Source organism: Podarcis muralis, chromosome 8 (genome assembly GCF_964188315.1).
Source record: "Podarcis muralis chromosome 8, rPodMur119.hap1.1, whole genome shotgun sequence".
NCBI classification, from domain to species: domain Eukaryota; kingdom Metazoa; phylum Chordata; class Lepidosauria; order Squamata; family Lacertidae; genus Podarcis; species Podarcis muralis.
The window spans coordinates 23,251,896-23,270,327 of record NC_135662.1 but is presented as its reverse complement, the minus strand read 5'-3'; the positions used below and the strand labels follow the sequence as shown (position 1 = coordinate 23,270,327).

General features: G+C 41.4%; 1 protein-coding gene across 4 annotated transcripts; it reads right to left on the bottom strand.

Annotated features, from left to right (window-relative positions):
• Nucleotides 1–1,136: 1,136 nt before the first annotated feature.
• Nucleotides 1,137–18,245, bottom strand: LOC114590343 (ankyrin repeat domain-containing protein 46). 4 transcript variants are annotated; one of them, XM_077932813.1, is made up of 6 exons: nt 17,960–18,227; nt 14,078–14,176; nt 13,517–13,656; nt 9,614–9,950; nt 6,941–7,099; nt 1,137–3,528 (listed from the first exon to the last, which is right to left on the bottom strand). In XM_077932813.1, exons 3-6 carry the CDS (start codon nt 13,584–13,586, stop codon nt 3,312–3,314), a joined length of 783 nt encoding a protein of 260 aa, XP_077788939.1. In that variant the 5' UTR covers nt 13,587–13,656; nt 14,078–14,176; nt 17,960–18,227; the 3' UTR covers nt 1,137–3,311. The 4 variants fall into 4 exon arrangements, with proteins under 4 accessions (XP_077788939.1, XP_077788942.1, XP_077788940.1 ...); XM_077932816.1 differs by lacking the exons at nt 6,941–7,099; nt 13,517–13,656 and adding an exon at nt 12,349–12,519 and having other exon boundaries at nt 17,960–18,245; XM_077932814.1 differs by lacking the exon at nt 13,517–13,656 and having other exon boundaries at nt 17,960–18,223.
• Nucleotides 18,246–18,432: the final 187 nt, after the last annotated feature.

Sequence of the window (18,432 nt, the reverse complement as noted above, 5' to 3'; positions counted from 1 at the left end):
CGAGGCAGGGATTTCTTACAACCCGGTCTCACTCCTCAGCAAAAAGAATGCTAAATGTTGTCTTCCCTCCCACTATGCTGGTTGTGCAGGGAAAAAATGCAGGAGAGGAAGGACCCATAGGATGTAGTGGATTAAATTCAGTGGACTGAAGGAGATGGAAACCTTTGAGAACTTGTGAAAGGTAGCCAATTATTTGCATTATATTAAATGGGGTGGGAATAAAAGCACATTTTTTAATTTGAATGATTCAACAGGCAGTGTTACAACCAGCTAGTTATCACTGACTGCAAATATTTATAGTAAGCCCACAACTTACACAGGGGTTACGTTCTGGGGATAGGGCCTAAAGCCAAAATTGCATATAGTCAAAATTGCCAAAGTCTTTCTTCCTGAATGCCCACCCCCTTTTTAATTCATTCTTTTCCCCCTGCAAGGTGCTTAAAGCTGAATTTGCACAAGTTAAATGTGCATAAGTTTCGGGCTAACTATATTAACTTAAGCCAAATATATACTACCCAGTGCCAGTTACAGATTGGAGGTAGGGCTTGAGAAGGCAGCCTCTCTTTTCCAAATCTTACAACCGTGAAGCATAGAAAATTGCACTTCTATTTAAGTAAGACCAAAAATTCTCAGGGTTTAAGAGCCAATGGTTCCCAGGGAAGTCCCTCAGTCTGATACAAATAATGAGGGAAACTTACTGTCCATCTCCTCATTTGTGACAAGGCAAACATGCCTCATATTATATGTCAAAAGGGTTATACCGTAGCAAATAAACTCATCTTTCCATCCTTCCCTATCAATGGGTGGATTACTTGCAGCTTAGTGCACTCGCTTGAAAAATAAGGTGGGGTGGGGGAGGACTACTCACACTGCTGGTACTTCCATATGGGTCTCAAATATCATAACTGGTGCATTAAAAGAATCCATTGCCTCTCTAGGATTTGCCTGGTATATTTGATCCAAGTTCTTTTTTGCCCACTGTGTCAGCCAGGCAGTCTCATTTCATCTGTATTCAGGACATTCTCTGGAAGCATTATGGATTCCTCCAGATTGGATGCTGCTATATTCATTTCTAACTGCAATAACATAATAAAGCCATAAGAATAAAACCTCATTAAAAAGTCAAAACAACCATGTTCTAATAACCTATTTATTAGAGTTAGGAACGCTACAGATATTTGTGTCTGCAATACATACTTCAAAACATCCAGTGTGCAGAACTGATCCAGAGACAGTACATAGATTGCATGGTTATTATGGTCTAAAACAGTACAGAAAATATACATGCACACAGTTGGATTATACACATTTATGAAGAGCGTCTAATCATGCTTAAAATACAATTAAAGCTTATTACAGAAGCATAAAAAGAGAATCTGTAGTGAAACAATACTGATGACTACATCAAATTAACTGCTGAGAAGTTACTTTGTACCCCAGTATTGGAGCCTTCCCAATTTGTTGTATATTATCTAAAAATGATCCAGTGATTTTTCCATGAAAGAATTAAACGCAAGCTGATTTTTCTCTTCAAACTCAATGGAGTCTTTAAAAGCAATTAACTGTGGCTAGATCATTTTCAGATCAGGTACAGTACACCAAGAAGATTCCAAAACTGGCATGCATGTGCAGAGCGCTTACCATTTATGCTACCTTTAACTGAAGAATCCTTCAAGAAAACATTTAGATTAGAGCCTATACATTGCCAGGGGGCGGGGAGAACCACTGTCTTCAGAACTTCTGCCAGAGAAAACAACAACACAGAGAATGCACTTATCCCTGAATATACTCACCAAGTATTTCCTTCCATTTCTGAGTTTTAAAATGTTTATTTTATGTTCACTCATGTGGATTTACATGGATTGTAGCTTACCAAGCAGAGAAATGAGCCATTATTCTCCCTCTTATAATTGTGTGTGTAAGAGCACCCCCCCTTCTGTTTAGTAGAAAACTGTTGCCAAATTGCCTTTAAAATATGTGCACTACTTACTAAATAGTTACACAATTTTTCTAAGAGTGTATTAATGAAATCTCATATAAATTAGTAAATGGACCTCAAAACTGTAGTACTGAGACAGCTTTCAGGTGATCCCATATATTAAAATGTTTAAACATTTGAGTGTCTCTCTGTTGTGTTAGCTCTCTATCATGTTAGCAGAGAAGGCATCCCATTAGCTTTTAAGTGCTATCTGAAAAAACAAAGTACTATAAACCTTTTCACATTCCTGCCTTCTAATGGAACTTCAATGAGATAAATATTACTTTCTAGCTCCTAACAAGAATGGAGCAGACTAACATCTCACACACAAATATGCTTTGAATTATACAGCAAATGAATGCCATATTAAAAATTATTTGTGTGCTTTTGAGAGAAAAAATGGCTTCCCCAACAGGGGGAAAAAACCACACTCAACATATTTAAAGTCAGAAGATGTTTTCATCCACAACCAACAAAACAAGTTAATGTCATTAATATTAATATTGTGCACTCTAAATAAACTAGCTGATTGCCTTGAACCAATAAACAGAAAGACTGACAACATTTCAAAGAGAATGTAAGGAAATAATGTTATGAAGTGAGCCTACTTTACAAAAAAGCACCCTTAGATGATAGAAGTGCCCTTGCAGTATTATGCTATGCATATTTCTGGTGGAAAGTTAACACTATTAAGCACCCACAAGGATAGATGTGGTCCAATAAAATAGTGATGACTTGCTCCGATATCCATCATCCTATCCAATTTGTCATGCTGTTCAGGGGCATTTAATACCTTTGTATGTTATCAGTAGAGACTGCTAGTAACAACATTTTACTCAAAGCCAAGACTCATTAAGAGGTAGCTTAAGGCAGCCTTCGGTAACCTTTAATGCATCCACACCATACATTTAAAGCACACTTACACCACCACCACAGTCACTGGCTCCCCCAAAGAATCATGGGAACTATAATTTGTCTCCCTCAGAGCTACAATTTCCAGCACCTTTAACCCAGTTCCCAGGGTTCTATAGGGGAAGCCATGTGCCTTCAGCGCATGGTGTGAATGGTACCCTGGTGCCCTCAAGCTGCTTTGGACATCAATGCCCATCAGCCTCAGCCAGCACTGATGTGGAGGGTGCCAAGTTGGTGAAAGCTGATTTAGGATTACCTTTAGTCGAAATGAATGCATCCTTGCTCAAAAGGAGTTATCTACAAAGGAACATATGTATATATGTCAAGGACAACAATACATGCAGCCGCTGCCACCTGCACCAAAGAAAACAGACTGAGAAGATAAAAAGAATGGAAAGGGCACTCTCTGTCTGCGTCGCCTCTAATGCAGGAGTTCGGGCTGGTTTTCTACAAAAGGAAGAACTCCACTGACATAGTATGCAATCCCCAGAGAGAGCAAAGCAATGACCACCAACAAGAGCAACACCCTCCAGACGCCAAGGTCCTCCACAAATTCTTGCCAGGTGGTTCGGAAGCTGGAGAGGACTCCCTCACCTTGCTGCAGGTTGGGGTTGAGAAGCGAGTGGCTTTCCATTGCGCTATAAAAGGAGCACAGGTGAATTAAGGTTAATGCATCAAGCGAAAACTCCAAACCACAGAACATTAATATTGACTTAACTGTGCAAGCAACATGCCAAGGGCTTACTGAGCTAAGATTGGGTTTTGGATGTGGAAAGCCCAGATTAAAATGACCAGGCTGCTTCACACTTTGGTTGGCTGCGTTTGCCAAAACTACAAGAGTGTTACAGTGGTATTTCCCACCAAAAACCCCACACCGAGTGAATTCTGTTTATGGTTTAACCAAAAGTGCATAACCACCGTTTTTACAAAATATATGCTATTACACAATACACTGCACAAGGAGCCTTGGTCTCTGACACAGACCTGCTGCATGTTAAAAGGAAACATCTTTTATATTCCCTTCACAGATGCAGCCCTGTACCAAATGTCGTAAACACTGGTTGTGTGAAGACACTCTCAGCAATTAAACTGAGGGACATCACTGCAAGAGAAAGAAGTGAAGGACCAATGACGAGGGATGAAAAAAACTGGGGGTGGGAATAATGTACAAGTGGAGAGTGAAAGGAGAATGGGAGTAGATATTTCAAGAGATGGGCAACGAAGCATGCAATGGTGTGGGAAGGAAAACATATAAAAGAAAAAGCTTTCTCCACTTAGATGCTCTAGGTCTACACATTCTGCCTAAAATGTGGAGTCTGAGTCACAATGCCTGCACAGCAAATGCCTGTACTTAATTTGAGGAAAGCTGAGTTATGGAACTCCTTGTCACAAGGAAAATGATGTGGCAAAGAAATTTCCAAAGATAGATTAGATGGCAGTAAAATCATTATGAATAATCGCCAGCTGAGTATGACAAACTCTGCCTCCATGTGCCACCATTTTGTGAAGAGTGGGCCCCAGTAATCGTTGGCCATCTCAAGTGGATGGGGGCGGGGGAGGAGTTTGAGAGGGCATTGCAACCTCATCACATTCAGTGACCTGATTTCTGATTGGCTGGGATCACCACTAAAGATGGTCCCAAGGAACAGCAGGGGAGGAGGAATAGTGGTTGCAATCAGCCATAAAAGATACACAAAAAAGGTATTAATTACACCTCCTGAATTTTAAAGAAAGTTGAATGAGAACATTTGGCTATCCATTGGCCAGAAGGTGGGAAGGTGCTTGCCAAGTAACTGGGTAGAGTGTGGGTTTTTCTTTACACTTCTGAAAGGAAAAAGGTTAGAAACTTAAATGCACACACTTTTCTAAAAATTTGGTAAAGGGTCATGGAGTGAGGGGACTAGGCCTGCTCCTGTCACTATGCAGTCTACACGACTGCTCCATGGCAGAACACATGTGCAGGATCTCAGAAAGAGGAGAAACAGACAGAAAGCACCTGATATTTGTAATACAATTCCCTACTTTTGTTTTTAAACATTTACTTCCCTGGAAAGAACCTTGGTGTGTTTGCTACTGCAGAATCCAAGCCATTTCACCCTTGTTATCAATTCCTCTAACACACAACAGGAATGCTTACTAATTAAGACTCAACCTGTTAATCTATAACCACTATAGAGGTTAAATAAAGGCATGGTGCATTTTAAGTGGAAAGATCACATGGCTACTGAAAACAAACTAGGCCTCTTTCTTTGAAAACAGAAAAAGGCTCACCGAGAAACCACCTGTGTTATTTTCCATTACCACCAAATTAAACTCCCGGTGCTAAAATGGTAGGAAGTGCTGGAATACCAGCTATTTTGGAAGGACTTGGGAAGTGACGTGAATCCCAGATGTTGTTTCTGCTGCTAAGAAAAGCAGGCTGCATTTTTGTCAGATGTTGCTACCAACACAGTGGTTGGCCGTTAGTTACGGGTCTGGCTAAGGCTAAGTACACAAGGAGAACACATCCTCAGAGTTAAAATGCCTCCAATAAGACTCCACACTAGAGGAAAAGGGTGAGAGTAGTTGGGAATCCAAGCTTCAACTGCTAACAGAACGAGAAAAAGGAACAATTAATTTGGTGAAATAAGAAAGCAGGAAGGAGACAGAACGCAAGGCAAAGAATCAAACCCTAATTGCAGTCTTCTGTTTATATTTTCCTATTCAACCACAAAGGGTACAAATGTAAATGCACCTTTGAGCCCTAAGTATACCTATTGTTGCCATGAAAAGTCCTGTATAAAAAGATGGTACTTAAAAGACTGTAGAGCAATTCTAGGGACACTGGGCAGCACATTGTTTAGATGTTTGCAGCTCAATAAGGCACTTTTCTTTGCCAAGTTATTTCATTGGGGGGGGGAATAGGGGATAAGGAAGCAATGGATTATGTTTAAATGCATTAGATGCACAATGCTGATTTGCAAACGAAAGCTCGATTAGAATTGAAGGTACTTCTTAAATGGAAGAGGTGGGCTGCATCTCCTATAGAACGGGCAAAGAAAACCACCATTTTGATTTACTTAATGCGTAAGAGGATCTTGAAAAAACCCATAAAATGTTTAAGGAATAAAAATCTTGTTCCCCTTTCCCAATGTGTTGATAAGGATTGGAGGACAGGCATTAAAAAGTCTAGCCTAGTTTCTACTTGAAAATAATTTTCAGGATGAAAACCTGAATATATCAATATTCCAGCTGCTTCACTGTAAATATGAAGCACATACATTTCCAAGGCAGATAGTATTTTCAACTTGCCCCCTGGCAGCTGGGAAGGGGCCTATCTGCATAAAGCAGCAGGGATGGTGGAAGTGAGAGCTCCCTTGCTCCCTTGCCTACCACAGAAAGGCTATGGAAAGTGTGTAGCACCAGTCAGACAACTGCAACCTGCAGCAAGTGCCTGAGGCTTCCTGTGTTTACACAAGCATATCTCCCTTTCCAGTAACACAGCGTTCATTGAAAGACATACAATGGACACACTGAAAGCAGGTCTGTCACATAGAACACGAAAGGACCCTCAGAGACTTTCTACTGCTGAAGCCACTCACTACAGCCTAGTTTGGGCTGGTTTGGGCATGACTGAATGCTCCTCCGTACAAAAATCACTATCTGCCCATGGTTTTCCAACATGTCAGGGAGAAAGTTAAGCTAGAACCTTTCACCCTGACATCTAGTTTTCTACGTCTAGGGTTTTTGCTTTTTGGTATGGAGGAGAAGTCAGATCACGTGAGCCTCCTCTGGCGATCCGAGATGGTACAGGCTCATTGAGAACTAACCATATGTGATTTTGGCTGACTACCAAAGTTCATGAGTCACATAAGACACAGGCAGTCCAGCTTTCGAAGAACCTGAAAGATCAACTTGGAAACTAAAGCCCAAACATAGAGTAAAGGTTCTATGGAAACGCTTACAATAAGCCCTGACCTTTTTGAATACGCAGAACAAGCTCCAAACATGAGAACTCATTCAGCTATGTTGAACCAGTAAACAATACTGATTTGGTTTTTATTGCAATACCTTTCACTCTCAGCAGTCTGCATTGTTTCCAGCTTCGAGTGAGTTCCTCTGTTGAATCCTTTCACTTCTTGCTCCTCCAAAGATTCTAGCAACCGGATCACATCTTTATTTACACCTCTTCGTTTTGCCAGAACAAGAGGTGTAGCACCTTGGTGATTGCTATATTAGGCATAGAGAGAAAGAGCTCACAGAACTGTTTCTACTTGAAACATGGATAGATGCAATAAAACTGTTGCCACATTTGCAAAGCTAAGTATGGTTTCAAATTAGATGAGGGACCGCGTGTTGAGATTCCTGCATTGCAAGAGGTTTGACTAGATGACCCCCGGGATCTCTTCCAATGCTACAATTCTATGACTTCTATATCACAACAATTTTTAGGGACATTCCTTGCATTATGAGGGAGATGTGTAATATTTCAGAACCATTTACCATGCGATTCCATCCAATAACACAAAGGTGCAGCATGGCACTCATCTGGATGATGACTCTCTCTCCAATTTAGACAGGTGAACCAGGTGGAAAGCAATTTCCCAATGTTATAACTGCCATATGAATTTTTGGAGGTGTAAGCATGCAAGGGTAAAGCATTTCAAGTGGCCTTCAAATAGCCCATTATTGCAGTGTTTTATTACTACCATTGCAGTGTTTTTTTTCTAAACGAGCACCAATGTAGACAAGATAAATAGCTCCTTAATTTTATCATTCATTAAAAACTCTTTTGAATTTAATACTGATACTGACAATGGATGGAGAAAAGGGGAAACGAAAGCAACTTTTCCTAAACAACTGTTAAGAGATTGTTTGGGATTGCAAGATCCAGGTTTATTATTTCATTTTAAGTCTGCACAATTGCATTTGATCACATTTTTCTCTGCCCATTCTCTTTCCTCTTGCATTTTTGTTGTCTAATTTTCCCCACCAAGGATTTGTTTTATTTATGTACCACGTACGTCAGTACCATAGCTGGCACCAATTCTTTTTCAGAGCTTCCTGTTGCATTATCAGAGGATCTATCCCAAAGTTAATTATGATGATTTTTGTTGAATTCATGCAAAGTACAGGTGACCTTACTAAGACTGCGCTGTCTCTAGATCTCTTAGCCAAATACAAGTCAATAAGATGTCAAAATATAGCTCAAAAAGATAAAAACAACAGACTTAAGCCTGACTGCAGTTTTCCGACAATAAGGATATGTGAGCAGATAGTTCAAACAAGAAACCATTCTGGGACAATTGTTAAATGTGTTTATTTATTCAGTACATTAAGTGCTTCTGTCCGGGCACTGGCATTGTCAGATGCTGGGAGCCTGGCAGAGCAAATATGCAGCATTTCAGAGAAAAGTCTGAATCATAAGCTCTGGGAGCAGGTAATGCGAACGCTGGAAAACAATGTTATCCACAGCAATGAAAAAGAACTGGGGAACACATTTTTCTTTACACTGAAACCAGCAAGTCATGAAATGAGGCCAGTTATTTTGAGATGACTCCGTCCTTCATCTCCACATTAAGGATCTGTATCAGAACACCAACACCACCTATGACCATAGACATTATTCCTTTGTCAGGTGCGCAAGTGCTCATCTGACAGTATTGCATGGAAGGCACTGGAAATAATCTCTGCCTGATACCGCTTCCATGGTGCCACCACAACATGCAGTACAGATTTTACCTTCCATGGAGGGGGCTTATGACAGTGGCAGCAACCATCAAGAAGAGGCAGTGGTACTGAGGAAACCAGCCTCATAACCAGCGTTCAAAATTCCCCAGATGCCAGGCACGTTTTGTTACTGGCGCTGGTCCAATTGTGACTACATGGAGATCTCTGGGCGCCAGGTTGGCAAATGACATCTCCATCAAGCCAGCTGACTCATGCGCAGCAAAAGATGCGTGATCTATGTTTCTGAACTGCCATGCAAATCATGGACCCCTTGCTGGGCATCTTAGTCCTCCAGATAAAGTAAGAGCAGGGCTGGGTACACATATATTTGACTGAGCTGCAGCCTTTCCACAGGCCAGCCAAATGAAACTCACAAACCAGAGTTTATAAATCTCTGCCTTAGTCCATAGTTAATACCCATTTCCATTTCCACCATGCGTGTTTCTCCTTCTAGCATACTGGGACAAGTGAATTGTTGTAAGAGTCAACAGTCAAGCAATGTAGTTGAGATCATAGAATTGTAGCGTTGGAAGGGACCCAGGGGGTCATCTAGTCTAACCCCCTTGCGAACAGACATTCCGTTGTGTCGACCGTAACCTGGGTTTGGGGTGCCATTTGGTGCCTAGCTTATATATCTAACACCGCTATATATCTGTGTTATAGATCTAACACAGAGTTTCTAACACTGCTCATAATGTGGGAGAATCACAGTTCCTCATGCTACACAGTCATTGGGGAGGAAAAGCAGATCCATTATAAGCTATAATAATGAACCTGAAGACCTTTCCAGTTTCTCCTGTGTCAGCTCTGAAACAGCTTTTGTTTTTTGTGCAGCTCATTAGCCCAGGACTATGCTGAATTTCTACTCCGGCAAGACTGTAGAATAAACTGACATGTCTGAAATCCCTCGCATGTTCCTTTGCGGGGCCCAATCTGCCTATTACGGTAGATTATCAAGCAACAAGTATTATTATTAATTTTAAAATTCAAGACACAGGGTTCCAGCATACTTACCAAATATCTATTTTGAGCCCGTTGGACACGAGGAATTGAATGGTATCCACATGCCCACACAGGTGAAGGGCTGTGTTACCTTGATAATCAGTGGCCAGCAGATCAGCACCAAATTTATGCAACAACTGACAGATGTCTACGTTTCCTCTGGCCGCTGCTAGGTGGAGGCCTGTTCGGCCACGGCTGTCGCGAATGTTTGGGTCAAAGCCACTCTCCAAGAGCCTCTTGGAATAGTTAAAATCTCCATCAATGCAAGCCTGCAGCAGAGGCACATTTGTCTGTGAAGAATCGTTTACAAACACATAGGACATGTCTGTTTCTGGGAAATGCAGCAAGCCTGTAGTTGAAAATGAAATGAAATGAAACCAACGGTGAGACTATGCTGGTGAAAACAATGCTAACACTTCAAGCAAGCAATTATTTTCCTGAATGAGAAAAACTGTCACATGGAAGTCAGATCCAAACTACTGTACTGTATACATATAGTGCAGGATTCAACTTACATGTCACCTCAACAGAAGCCCTGAACAAGGATTTCTGCTTATGCAACAAGTCCATCTCCACTCCCCTCAAAATTGGCTCTTGGGGGGAATTGGGAGAACCCCCCGGCAAGCTGCAGTGCTTATGCAAACAGAACATTCATAATAGCACAACATTGAATTTCACCCATAGTGCTTCATATTTCACTCTGAACAGAGAACACTTTTACTCCTTTTTCTCCCCTACAAGGATTAGTAACTCTCTCACTTCTGAGGGTTGGTTCAGGTCACTATGATGAATGTCAGACAGTTGGTAAATCCTTACTAAGAAGAGATCTCCCTGACCTCTGCAGCTTAATTTCAGAATATAAAGGGTGATCAGGAGGGAAGGAAAGATCCCCTGCAAAGAGGCTTGCCCAGCTCCCATATTATGCCCCTTCTGGCAACTTTTTATTTTCCCAGGCATTTTAATTTTAAAATTTGTTGCTGCTTTTCAATCTGCCATATTAAATAGCTTGGGTATTGCTGATTTTACCTATTTCAGTTTTTGTGGTAAGTTTTATTCTGTTTTTGCTTCATGTTTTAATATTTTACCGTTCACTTCCCAGAGATCATTGATGACTGGGTGATATACAAATATTGCTAATGATTATAAATTTGAAAAGCCTAGTTTTCTCCAACTGAAGGAGGGTAAATGGATATACATTATGCAGTCTCCAGATAAGAGACAGTGATGCAGATGAGACATTCTTATACGGGCTATAAATAAAACCTCTCTTAATGCGATTTCATTTCTCATTTATCCGTTCCTTATTTACATTTGAACTTCAGCACATAAGCAGCGGTGGTGTGTTTTAGCTTAAAATACCATCCTCCCTGAATACATCAGCCCCCTCAGACTTACTTTAAATGGTACCTTCTCTACTGTACATTTCATTTACACAAAGATTTCATTCAACTCATGTGCATCAAATGCCCAATTTAGAGACAGAGAAACAAAAGCAAACCATTAAAGATGTATGCTATGTAACCTCCATTCCTTTTCAAAGGGAGTTCTACAATTGTACAGTCTGTTGTTGTAACCTACCGTGGGACCTTATAACAAAGGACAGGTACGGAATCTCATAAATAAATAAAAATCTGTTGGAATTCATGGAAGTTATGTAACAATAGTGTTTGGTGGACCACATCCATGGCCACCAAGTATCCTGAACTGGGTATCAGTAAAGGAAAAGCAGTAAAACACAACCCGAAGTGGAAAATACAGGTTGAAGCTGTGGAAATGTGAGAGGTAATTATACAACCAGAATAAGAATCAAGTGAACAACTGAATCTGTTTAATGTGTTAATTCCACTGCTAATGTGTTGTTCTACTATCTAAGTATTTTTCTTGAGGCTTAAAAATTGGATTATGCAAAGGAAAATATGGATTTTGGAGACTCAAGACTCAGTATTTTCCAAACAGAATCCCAGTATATTTTACACAGTAATTCTGAATAAATATTTGGATCATTCTGACTGTACCAAAGACTGATCCTAAGCACTCTGGTATGAAACCAAGTTCCTTTGAAATTAACTGGGCTTATTTCTTCTAAGCAAATACAGTGAAGAGTTGGTGTTTGTTTTTTAATATTCTATAAATTGGGTCTTCCCACCCCTTGCTCTTTTATGCTTACTTTTCAAGTTTACAATAGCAACAATCTTTTTTTTCCTTTTTTTAAATAGCTGTTTCACAAACATTGGGATTTTAGCAGTTATTTCACATAGTTATGATGCCCCAATCTAGTCTTATGACTAGACTTCAACAACTGCAGTGTGGCACTGCCCTCTGGCGACCATGTTGAGTGACAACAAGTTTCCGCCCAACTTTGAAGCTGCAGAGATGGGTGGGAGTTGACCTGGTAGCTTTGTGGCAATTCTATTTCCAGCTCCGAGACTGGGAGAAAAGCTGGCCATGCTCCCCACGCCCCGGGTCAAGCCAGCAAGCCCACCACCCTTTCCTGCTATAGGGACTTCTTGGCAGCGTCCTGAGCATCACCACTCAGTGTGCTCCTGCCTCTCTATCTCACAGGAGAGAGGGGCAAAGTGAGGTGGGCAGGCTTCTACAGCTGTTGCCCAGCAGAGGAGCTGTGAGTCTTGCTACCAAGCAGCGGCTGAAGCCCTCACACATCTGTCTCTGCAGTGGTACCTCGGGTTACATATGCTTCAGGTTACATACGCTTCAGGTTACAGACTCTGCTAACCCAGAAATTGTACCTCGGGTTAAGAACTTTGCTTCAGGATGAGAACAGAAATCGTGCTCCGGCGGCACGGCGGCAGCAGGAGGTCCCATTAGCTAAAGTGGTGCTTCAGGTTAAGAACAGTTTCAGGTTAAGAACGGACCTCCGGAACGAATTAAGTACTTAACCCGAGGTACCACTGTATTTCCTAAATGATAAAGGGGGGGGGGTGCGTTCAGAGAAACACAGTCAAGCAGCAGCCGAAGCCTACATTCTCCCTGCTTCTTGTTTCTAAGAAAACAGGCTCTGAGCGAAGCCAGTCAAAAATTGCAGACTCCTGCCTATGACCCTTAACTGCAACCTGAAAAATGGGGCCTACTCTCAACTTTTTAACCACACACATCCAGGTTCCTACTTTTCTATCAGGACCAACCAGGTGTAAATGAGGCGGTCAGGGTTCCCTATTCAATATGGCAGATTGAATTCTGGTTGGCACAGCTTATCAGGCAGGGAGTTAAGAAATACTTCACCATCTAAAATTCCTTCTTCTATACAAAGCTGTTTTTTTTATTAAAAAAACAGCTGACACCCCCTTGGAGGTTCTGACCCACTGACTGAAGATCAATGTCCTGCAACAGCTGAAAGTTAATTTCTCAATACAATAAAACCAGCTCGGCAATGGAAAGCCTGAATTTAATACAGAGTGATGGTAGTTGAAATTGTTCCAACTGATTGTGTTTCCAGCAACATGTTGCTTTCCTTTTTATACCTTGATAAATTCCAAAAAGCGTTTATCCAAATCCTTCTAGATAGTTATGGTTTACTACAAATACAGAAAACAAACCCTGAAATGAAAGACGTGAAAAGTACAGTTCTAAAGGATGCTATTACTGCATAATTTGTGATAAACTTCTTTGAGGGATTTCCCCCAAATCAAGCAGTGTATAAATTTTATGAAATAAATAAATAAATAAATGAATGTCAAATGAACATATTTATTCTGTAAGTGCTATTCATCTATAGAAATGGTTTGTGGTCTATTCAGCCTCCTTTGAAAACAAAACAGTTTTCACGAAAGGGACTAGACAGAATTCGTAAGAGATCACCACTGCCTTCTAGAGTAGCAGCTGCTTCCATTATATCTGGAAAACAAAAACTAAGCACATAAAGCTGCTTTCATTTCCAGTCTGTGATGTTGGGCTCACCCATGCTGTCATTTAATGTGGATGGTAAGCTTCCTGTACTTTCACAGATTCTCCATTGTCCAGATGACATTCTCCTCCAAATTATCGCCTTCCCACACTTTCCGCTTCCTCAATCCAGATTTTCTCATACCAGGGATACTCTGAAAAGTAGAAGGTATGAGAACATCTGGAGGGGAGAGGAAGTCTGGGAAGGGAGTGTTTTAGAGGAGAATGTCATGCTGGCAACGGAGAATTAATGGAGGTACAGAAAGCTTACTATCCACTTTAAACTACAGTATGACTGAGCCCACTGTTAAGAACTCTAATGAGCTACACAACTGGGGGTGCTCATTCAAAGCCAGTCAGGCTTTCTGGCCTAATTCCCAGCCAAAATCTGAAGAAGCCCAACTCTGGCTTCATCACATCTTTGCAAAACAAGCATTTCTAGATGCTTATAGGCTCACCCTGCTGAAGATGAACTTTCCCCCCTTCAGAGCTCAGTCTCATGTTTGCTGCAAACTAGAATTACAGATTGAGATACTGAAGTGATCAAGTAGTAAAGATAATATCTTAAATACTCACTTATTAAGAAAGTATCCCGTCTTCAGTAGGTAAGTGTGGTCTACTCACAAGGTTGTTGACATTCGTTTTAATCACATATTTTTGTGGTCCAGTACAAACCTGTAATAGAACAGAAGAGTCTTACCAAGTAGAGCTTAGTATTCCCCAGCAAGTTTTAAACTGAGGACAATACACATAGAAATGTAATGTTATTTTACATTTCTCCAAGCGCAGAATTTCTAGCAAAATATAATCTACTAATTAGAGATGCATATTATACTAATCTAAACAACATATTAGCACAAATAAGTGAGTGTTCCGAGAGAGGAAATCAAGGCCATTGCACTCCTCCCAAATTCCTGCACTGCTACAAGTGAAGACATGGTTTGGTTTAGCATGTTGTCTGAACCCAGGCTTGTCTCTAGACACTCTCTACAAAGTGCTGAAGTCCCTCACTAGACAAATGAGTGTGGAAAAGGGTTTAACAATGGTAGGGAGTCTGAAATCCATTGCTTTCCAAGTAAGGCACTAACGTGTGTGTGTGTGTGTGTGTGTGTGTGTGTGTGTGTGTGTAGGATGACACACCAAACTGCCTCTATATAGATCTCATGTTGAATAAATATGGTGTTTCCTGCTTGGCAGGGGGTGTTTGTCTCGATGGCCCTTGTGGTCTCTTCCAACTCTATGATTCTATGATTCTATGAAATATACGCTGTTTACTCATGTAATTATTCTGCTTCTGAAAACAGTGAGTTTAGTAATCTGCACATGCGCTGAGCTCAGACTGAGTGCTTACTTTAATGAGGACTTGAAGCTGCTTATGTCTATATTTTATTTTAGTGGTATCTACATTATATTCTCCTCATCCAGGTGGCAACGTACACCCCACCCTGCACAAAATTTGAATTTTCCTGTTCCATAGATAATCTGATAAGGGAAGAAAATCCAATATAAAATTGCATGTTACTCTGTGTGGAAGCACAATGTGTGGATTTATTTATTTTTAGTAATGTTAAATTCTCGAGAATAATCTTTTGGAGACTATTCTCGATTAATGAGATTAGAGAATTTTCATTTAAAATAGGAGAATATTCATTTTAATGCATTCTAAGGTGAGGGCACCAGTAATTGTCATGTTAAGGTTTGGTATAAAGAAACTCAGATGTTAAATCATATTTTATTCTTCCATTAGAACATGTACATGTTATAGGACAAGTCAAAAAATACAATTGGCATGTTAAGGTTTAATACAAGTACATTCAATAATAGGCTATCTTGTGTTCTAATAGCTCTAACACTTAATAACTGTTTTGGTGACTAAAACACAGCTTGAGAAACAAAACTATATGCATACATATAAAAAAGAAACCATTTGAGCGCCGCAACCCCAGAGTCGTCCACGACTGGACCTAATGGTCAGGGGTCCCTTTACCTTTACCTAACATTAAATATGTTATCATTTTTGATAATATATTTCAATATCTCTGGTAAATGGCGCCTTGTACCATTGAATGGCACTGCAAAAACCAGTTACTAGCACTAAATAAAAATATAGAAACGTCAACTGTTTAAATAAAGGCCACCTCACATGCTGTTACACATAATTGTATAGGCCCCTAGGTACTTAAGTGTATAAAGCATTAAAGCTACTTTCTGTAAAAAAAGAAAAATCACACTGTATGGCCAAGGGTACAGAATTGCTAAGAATAAGGTCACACCAAAACAGAAAAAAGGCTATTACGTAAGGTTGAAATACATATGAATTCAATGTTCATCAAATTAAATAAATAGCATTTTTAAAACTAAAAAAAAAAAAAAAGTTTTCTGTAGCTCACATTGCAGAACTGCCAATGGTGAATGACACAATGCCCAGTAATGTAACTGGATCAAAAAAATCATTATTCATTACTTACACTGGCAATATCACAGCTTGACTTATTATTTACTAGATCTTTTAAATCTGGGTTGTAAAACTGCTTCTTACATTAGAATTTACAGTTTGTGGAGAATATTCTCCAGACAATTTTCTAGCAGAGAATATTCTTGAGAAAATTATCATTCTCGAGAATACTCTCTGGAGAATATTCTCACCTCACATCACTAGGTTTTTTTAGACGTGACATTTGGCTGAGTACCATCTATTGCCACAAACCCCTACTTTCATTTTGGATGCAGGAAAGGATGCAGTCTGCCCTTTTCCCACCAGTTAGTTGTTGCTGAAAGCACATTTACTGTCTTTTTTTAAACAACCATCTTCATTTGTGCAGACTTGCTCTTGCACAAAATAAGATATATTAAATATATAATTTGCCTTTTCAAAGGCGACAGTAATGGAAAAGGAGATGAAAGAAAGAGAAAGTGACCCTGAAGTATTACCAACTTGAATAAAATATGGGGGGGACAGGGCTGCCCTGAATAATCAATCACATGACACACCATTTGAATGGCAATGCCCATCAACTTTGTGGGGAGGGGGGCGTTAGCCCACTCAAATATTTTACTGCAGTGGGGGGTGGGGTGGGCGAAGAGACCTCGGCCCCACAAGTTGGCACCTAGGCCTGCACAGCAAGGGGGTCGGACTAGAAGACCCTCGTGGTCCCTTCCAACTCGACCATTGTGATAAGCAAAACAACATTCTGTGATAAGCCTCAGGGTTTTTTTTACAGCTGCAAGGCGAATTTCTCCCTGCTTCTCCTGTAGAAGCTAAACAAGCTATAGCTTAGGGGCCCCCCCAAAAAATTTAAAAACAAAACAAAACTGGATGTACCTTTCCAAAATATAAGATAAAAAACAAATAAAATAAAACCTACATAATAGCTGTCAACATTTCCCTTTTTAAAGGGAAATTCCCTTATTCTGAATAGGATTCCTCGCAAGAAAAGGGAAAAGTTGACAGCTATGACCTACATACAGCAACAGTGTTTTGTGTTGCGTAGTTTTCCCAGTAGTGATGTATGGAAGTGAGAGATGGACCATAAAGAAGGCTGATCGCTGAAGAATTGATGCTTTTGAATTATGGTGCTGGAGGAGACTCTTGAGAGTCCCATGGACTGCAAGAAGATCAAACCTCTCCATTCTTAAGGAAATCAGCCCTGAATGCTCACTGGAAGGACAGATCGTGAAGCTGAGGCTCCAATACTTTGGCCACCTCATGAGAAGAGAAGACTCCTTGGAAAAGACCCTGATGTTGGGAAAGATGGAGGGCACAAGAAGAAGGGGACGACAGAGGATGAGATGGTTGGATGGTGTTCTTGAAGCATGAAGTTTGACCAAACTGCGGGAGGCAGTGGAAGACAGGAGTGCCTGGCGTGCTCTGGTCCAGGGGGTCCCGAAGAGTCGGACACGACTAAACAACAACAAAAGGCTCCTATGATATAAATAATGAGCCCCGCCTGCTAGCCTTTTGTTATGTACAAATGGCTTTAGAAACCTATTAGGTCCATAAATGACCATATAGCATATATTCCAACACAAAAAAAAGTGACAATTTGTTGTTGACAAAGGACAGCTGGACATATAAAGGGCCTCATTATCTTCAGCAGCTCAGGGCCTCATCAAACCTAAATCCGGCCCTTCACCTGTTTAATTCCCGCGCGTCGCTGCAAACTTTAAAAGGGGGCGGGGCCAGGGTTGGGCCACGCCCCGAACCCGCCACCTGTAGTGATGACACGGGACACCCCATCCCCACAATACCTCCTTCCGCAGAGGCGGCTCCGCTTGCGCCCCCCCCCCCAAGCTGGAGCCCCTCAGCAATTCTGTGGCAATTCTTCCCCGCCTTCCCCTCACGGCCACCGACGCTCAAGGGCCGGGCAACAAAGCACCGCTTCCTTCCTTCGCCCCCGGCTGCGGCCCACCGAGAAGGCCGGCGCTGCCTCACCCCAGCCCCGGCTCCTTCGCCCCTACCTCGCTCTCGACGGGCGTCGTCAGCTGCAGCAGCCGCCTCCGCCCAACCGCCAGAAACCAGGCCCCAGTTGCGACAAAGAGGTAGAGACGCCCTCGCGAAAGGGAGTCCGACCTCGCCTCTCTCTTCCGGTTCCCGGTTGCAGTTCCCGGAACTCTCCTCTCGGGAGGGGAGGCAAGCGCTTTGGGATCAAATGCTGGCGCTGGAAGGAAGGAAAAAGCCTTTCTGATGCAATGCTTTGAAGAAGAGGAACAGAACTGCAGAGTTGGAAAGGACCTCGAGGGTCATCTAGCCTGACCCCCCCCCCCTTTGCAAGGCAGGAATCTCAGCTAAAGCATCCGCGCAGGGTGGCCATCCAATCTCTGCTTAAAAACCTCCACAGTCTTCCATTGTCGGAACAGGAGAAAACAAGCTTTTCCTGTGACGGTTCTTTCTATATAGGGCAGGCACACCCTCAAACTCGGCCCTGTTTTGG

What these genes read in the sequence shown, in the direction of transcription:
- LOC114590343 (XM_077932813.1), bottom strand. Translation starts at nt 13,586, where the DNA reads ATGTCATCTGGACAATGGAGAATCTGTGAAAGTACAGGAAGCTTACCA. An exon ending in GGGCTCAAAATAGATATTTG is followed by an intron (nt 7,100 to 9,613) that starts GTAAGTATGCTG and finishes TGCCTAATATAG; the next exon opens with CAATCACCAAGGTGCTACAC. An exon ending in CAGACTGCTGAGAGTGAAAG is followed by an intron (nt 3,529 to 6,940) that starts GTATTGCAATAA and finishes CTCCTTTTATAG; the next exon opens with CGCAATGGAAAGCCACTCGC.